This window comes from Aulonocara sp. 'chitande type north' Nkhata Bay, linkage group LG19 (assembly GCF_057382095.1).
Source record: "Aulonocara sp. 'chitande type north' Nkhata Bay isolate Kocher_YH1m ecotype deep benthic linkage group LG19, A_spYH_male_GT1.1, whole genome shotgun sequence".
In the NCBI taxonomy this organism is placed as follows: Eukaryota; Metazoa; Chordata; class Actinopteri; order Cichliformes; family Cichlidae; genus Aulonocara; species Aulonocara sp. 'chitande type north' Nkhata Bay.
In genome coordinates this window covers 9,996,363-10,002,278 of record NC_141362.1, presented here as the reverse complement: position 1 = coordinate 10,002,278, position 5,916 = coordinate 9,996,363, and the positions used below count along the sequence as shown (strand labels likewise).

At 49.1% G+C, this 5,916-nt stretch overlaps 1 protein-coding gene across 2 annotated transcripts; it reads right to left on the bottom strand.

The window, feature by feature from the left end:
* Window positions 1-382: 382 nt before the first annotated feature.
* rcor1 (REST corepressor 1) lies at window positions 383-5,636 on the bottom strand. 2 transcript variants are annotated; one of them, XM_086275287.1, is made up of 14 exons: window positions 5,057-5,636; window positions 4,910-4,969; window positions 4,507-4,557; window positions 4,221-4,301; window positions 4,065-4,117; window positions 3,286-3,447; window positions 2,861-2,979; window positions 2,709-2,787; window positions 2,571-2,621; window positions 2,326-2,472; window positions 1,992-2,069; window positions 1,584-1,641; window positions 1,121-1,368; window positions 383-867 (listed from the first exon to the last, which is right to left on the bottom strand). In XM_086275287.1, the coding sequence occupies exons 1-14, from the start codon at window positions 5,217-5,219 to the stop codon at window positions 823-825; spliced, it is 1,395 nt and encodes a 464-aa protein (XP_086131413.1). In that variant the 5' UTR covers window positions 5,220-5,636; the 3' UTR covers window positions 383-822. The 2 variants fall into 2 exon arrangements, with proteins under 2 accessions (XP_086131413.1, XP_086131412.1); XM_086275286.1 differs by lacking the exon at window positions 4,507-4,557 and having other exon boundaries at window positions 5,057-5,635.
* Between the last annotated feature and the right edge of the window lie 280 nt (window positions 5,637-5,916).

The window sequence follows — 5,916 nt, the reverse complement described above, 5'->3', positions numbered from 1 at the left end:
TTACAGATAAATAGAGTTTGTGTCTGCCCCACTGAGCTGCAGAGCAGACTGGCTCAGGCACACGCGCCGATTTAAATCCTGAGATTATTTTAGAAAACTCATTTATGATGCTGCAGATTAATGAAAATTAACTCTGCGTCCTGAGATGTTTTATGATCTGCTGTTACAATAATAATGAAAAGAAACCTCAGTGTTTCCACTGTCTGAGGAGACTGCTGTGACTTATTATGGTGACTCGTTTCTATTTGGCTCATTTTCCATCAGTAGACACAGCTGGTCAGTCTGTCTCTGTAGCACACAAACACAGACAGCAGGGGGCGCCACTTCTCTTAAATCACCTGAGGACTCAGTTTGGTCTCAAAGAAGAAAACATACAAATTACTTTACTGATCAACTTTGGTTTTATTGTCTTTCTAAAAAGTCCTAAAATAATAGAAAAAAAAAAACCCAAAAAAGATGCCATCAGGTTAGGACACACCTCCTTCCTGAACAAGGTCATCCAACATGGCTGCTTCAGTCTGACACCCTATCCCCAACACACCAAACAGGAAGTAATAAAAACAAAAAACAACCCAAAAAAAGCATGAAAAGCAGAAAATAAGGAACAAAAGCTCCGCCCATTTGGACTGACGGGTCTGATTGGTCCAGAGCGAGCAGTAAATGACAGGTTAATAAAACAAACCCCACACCTGATCTAAAAACGGAGAAAATTAAAGAGAAAAACATTATACAATAAAAAAAATTACATTATAAAGCCTGTGGGGCGGGGCCTGAAACTGGAGGGGCAGAGCCCTGAATCTAAAGAGGAAGGGCCAGAAGGTCTCAGGAGGCCAAAGGCTTGTTGGCATTCAGTGGAGGGGACGAATCCTGTAGGAGAAGAAAAACACAGTGAGACTGTCCCACCTGAGCAGGTGAGTGCAGATGTGGCCAGGTGTATGTAATTGGAGTCATGCAGTGTCATTAGTACAACTTCCTTAATGCCTCTAAAATCATCACATCCACTGAGACCAAAATCAGTCACATGAGTAGCATGAGCTGACACGGGAACCGTAAAAAACGGAGGTCACATGACCCAGACAGGTATGTGTGCTGCCAAGCATGCTGGGATTTGTGTCCTCACCTCCTTGGTCTGCTTGGCGGTGACCTCATCCTCCTCAGTGGGACACACCTCCATCTTCTCCTCCATCCTGTCGTCCTCGCTCGCTCCTGCCCCCACCTCCATGCCGTGCTCCGCCTCCCACTCCTGCAGCACCTCGTCCAGGTTAAACCTGCGTCTGTAGTTTACTAGGAAGTTCTTCACCTGCACCACCGACTTGTTACCAATCACATCTGAGATGGCTTGGAAGTCCCGCCCATACTTCCTGATGGCTGTGTAGGATTGGACGGGAGGGAGACAGTCATCGACCAATCACTGACTGAGAAGTCTGACAGCAGCCTTCATAGAAGGCTCGAGTTCACATGTCCGCACCTTGATAGGTTATCCAGTTATGATTTTACATGTCTGATCAATCAACCCTGACGCTGATAAACAGATGCTTTAAAAAGATGAGAACATCTGTCAGGTGACTTGTTTCAGGTGTTACCTTGGACGGCGAGCAGCTGCTCCTCTGTGGTCCAACGGTTATTGAACTTCTGGTTCACCTGAAACATAAAGAAACATTAGCATCCAGGAACACCAGCAACTGAAAGAGCGCGCTCTTTCAGTTGCTGTGAGTGTATCCTCACTGATTTTCTCTGTGATTTCGATGCTCAGTGAGCGCGCTCAGTGACTTTATTAGTTTGAATAAAGTGATCTGAATCGATCGTCGAAATCACAGAGAAAAATCAGTGAGGATACACTCACTGTGCTGTACTGCATTTGTGTGTTTTTGAACTGCATTTGTGTATTTCTATATTGCGGTTATGTGTTACTGTACTGCGTTGCTGTATTGCGCTGCCATGTTGCTGTATTGCGCTGGCATGTTGCTGTGTTATCGCGTTGCCGCGGTTACCTCGGGCAGCCTGAACTCGTCCAGCCCCGAGCTGAGTTTCTCCTTCAGCACGCTGTTGGTCTGTTTGATGGTCTGAATCTGAAACAGAGACTGAGGCTCAGAAACAGGAATGTGATCAAGGTGAGTGCAGGTATCCACGCTGTGCAGATGATCAGGCGTGAAGCCGTTTACCTGTTGCAGCTCGTACAGGTGACCTTTTGTTTAGGTTAGGTTTGTTTGTATTGGCGATAAACGCCATTACCTGACCAGCCCTCTGACTATTTTCAGTCCCTCTGTAGATTTCTGGCGATGGTTGCACCTCCCCGTTCTAGCGTTTCTGTGACCATGGACTCACCTGTCTCTTGATGGAGACGAGCTGCGAGTCGAGCTGTCTGATGAGTCCCTGAGGCGTTGAGGACGACAGAGAAACAACGTCCTGATGGTTCAGAAACATCCCTCTGGGGGGGCGCTTCTTCATCCGCTGGGACGCCTTCCCACCTGTCTGCAGGTGAACAGAGAGAGAGGCAGCCGCCGTCACCCATCTAACAGACAGGTACGAACATACAGGCTACGGTCTGAGGGTTGCTAAGGTGTTCTTACCTTCAGACCAGAAACTGGTTTCACCTCTGACCTCTCTGAACCTGAGCTCACCTGAAAAGAGTCACACGGGTAAACAACAGCAACAAACAGGTAAACAAACAAGCAAACAAACAAACAAGTAAACACTGAACTTTGTACCTCCTTCTTGTCTTCTTTATTTACGTCCAACTCAGAGTCACTCGGAGGATTTCCATTACCGTCCTCGACTTCATCGTCACTGAAACAGACATTTATATTTACACTCATCGGCCAATCGGGTAGCACCCACACCTGCGCAGGTATCTGCTCACCTGTCGTCTCGCTCTCGTTTGTGTTTCCGAGTCTGGCGGTCCATCAGGCTGGTTTTACTGCGACTCTTCTTCCAAGAGTAATAAAACCGAACCAGGCTGGGCATCGACTTATCAGGTAACTACAGACAGACACAACAAGGAGCTACTGGTCAAACTGGGAGCACTGGTCACAGAGGGAGACTACGACTGCGAGCACTGGTCACAGAGGGAGACTAAGACTGCGAGCACTGGTCACAGAGGGAGACTACGACTGAGAGCACTGGTCACAGAGGGAGACTACGACTGCGAGCACTGGTCACAGAGGGAGACTACGACTGCGAGCACTGGTCACAGAGGGAGACTACGACTGCGAGCACTGGTCAAAGGGGGGAAAATGACTGGGAGCACTGGGAGCAGAGAGAGACTAGGACTGGGAGCACTGGTACCATCTGCTGAATGCGGTGGAAGCTCTTCCCGTGGAAGCTGAAGGCCTGCTCGAACAACACGCGGTCCTCCACCGTCCACTCATCGGGGAACGGAGTGAAGTTTGGCAGGTCGGCTAGAGACTTCTCGATGTTGTGTTTGTGCCAGAAGAGCATGCCCAGCGCCTGTGACAGGTGAGACAGGTAAAATGTGGACATTGTAAATACTGAAGGACATTTGGTGTGATGATCTATACGGTCCCTGCAAACGCTGAGCACTTCCTGTGTGTTCAGGCCCTCTAACAGCTGAACATGTGATAGTGGCGTGAAGGCAGTGAGTTTAAAAACACAGGAACTTCAGGTCCACCTGTCTGATATTCCTGAGAGAACTTGAACTTTATTTTACCATCCTGAAAGTGAAGCAAAGTTCTGCAGAGCACTTTGAATTAACAAAGAAAAGCAGATCCGACACTCGGGTCACTGAGTGTGACATCGGTTTGTGCACATGCTCAGATAGTCACATGTTCGCTGCTAAAGCAGGCGCCCTGTTAAAGATGTAATTTATACGTTTTTTTCTCCAAGCCCCTCACCAACTGCAGTCCAACGTGGAGAAGGAGCAGGAAGCCAAAGAGGAGAGAGAAAGGGGCAGCACCACATGATTAGCAGCGACTGAACCTCCAAAATAACACTGTGTTCATAAGTACACCTGTTACTGACTGAGGATGGCAGCGTGAACCAACGTCTAAATATGGCGGCACAAGAGGAATTAAAATAAAAAAAGTGACCAAGTTGTGAACAATTACCTGCTCCATGTTGTAGCCATGCTTCTCTTTGGCGATGGCGATGTACTCGTCCACTGCAACAGAGAAAAACAAAAAAACAAAAAAAAAAACACCCACAAAACGCCATCAGACTCTCATCAGTGCACCATGTTCTCAGGTCAATGAGCCATTTCTTACACTGTGTTTGATTCAGGCAGCTGTTGGGGATCCAAACCAACATCCCCAGGTTCTCCCGGAGATGAGCCGCCCGGGCTACATCTGGAATCACACACACACGTTAATGAGATTATTAATTAATTAGAATGGTTCTCACATCACATTCAATAACTCGATGAGGGATTCATGCTGTAACGGTGCTGGTAGAACGCTGGAGCTGATCAGAAGTTTATCAATAAACTAACTTTGAAAATGGAGCAGCTCCTTCAGAGCCACCAGCCACACCTGTGCAGGCAGAGCTGCTCACCTGTACGACTTTTCAGGTGGTTGTGTGAAGAAGGGTTCAGACTCAGCATCACTGTGAGGATCAACATGAAGTTTAACTCAGAGCTGTTGCTGTGACCAGTTTTCAGGAATCTGGTCAGATTCTGCAGCGATTATTGATGACTGTTATCTGATTATTGAATATTGTCGGTGTGTGAAGTTTGTGACTAAAGTTGAATGTTCTGACTGTGAGGAGGAGCATCGAGCTGCTTCTGCTAAGGAAACAAAAGCTCCTGAAACACAAACGAACCCAGAACCAGAGCCGGACACACATGTGGAGGTGGAACCGGCACGCGGGGACCGGAACCAGCGCCGCGAACTTTACAGCTGGTATTGTTCGAGGCTACTACTCCGCTGCGAGGCTCCCGAGCCAGCCGCAATCTTACCCGGGTCAAAGTCGGGAACCACGGCCTGGTACTGCGGTCCGACCCGCATCCCTCCTCCACCTGCGCGCACACACACACACACACACAGTACTCAGTACAGTACTCAGATTAGTCTCAGCAGCGGCGGCGATGATCGAGGCTACCCACCATGCTCGTCGTCGCTGCTCGAGCCTGAACTTCCTTCTTCCCAGCAGCTGTTGGTACTGGGTCCATTACCGGACAGACTCTTTCCGCCGACGGGCCCTCCTCCCGGGGCTCGGCCTCTCCTCTTGCCCGAAGCCTCTGGGTTCCTCTCCAGCATCGCGGGCATACTAGCAGCTAGCTCAGGATAACTGTTAGCTTGTTAGCTCAGCCGCTCCACTAACCGAACCGAGCCGCCTGTCGGCCCGGAGCAGAGCGAGAGTCCGGGCCGGGCAGCCGGGGAACGGTTCGGGTTGAAACAGGAACTGTGCTGTGGAAGGTTCCGAGGAAAGAATCGATCCGCTGCAGCTAGGAGAGGCTAACGGCTAACAGCTCACCGAAGAGTCCGAAAAGTTCCGGAACAAAGAGCCCAAACCAGACGAAGCCGGATTAGATCGGAACCGTACAGGGATCCCGACCCGGAGCCGGACCCAGAGCCGAACCCGCTCCGATCAGCTGATACAAACCAACGAGAGCGATCAGAGAGGCGCGTGCAGGCGGCTCGGTGTGTGTGTGTGTGTGTGAGTGAGTGAGAGAGAAAGAGAGAGAGAGAGAGCTGCCATCACAGGACATCCGGAACAGCCCTGATCACTGATCAATATTCTGCACAGCTGACCCATAACCGAAAGATCACCGAGCAGTACTCTGGGCAGTATTGATCAGTTTTTAATGATCGCGGTCGATTTCCGCAAGCACCCTGCAATCAGTCAGATGTTTAAATTAAACATTCACAGCAAATCACAGATTGATCAATAATATCCCGTGGGATAATTAAACTCGTTACCACGGAGATTCAATCCACTTGATCTTTCGGATCGTCAATTTAA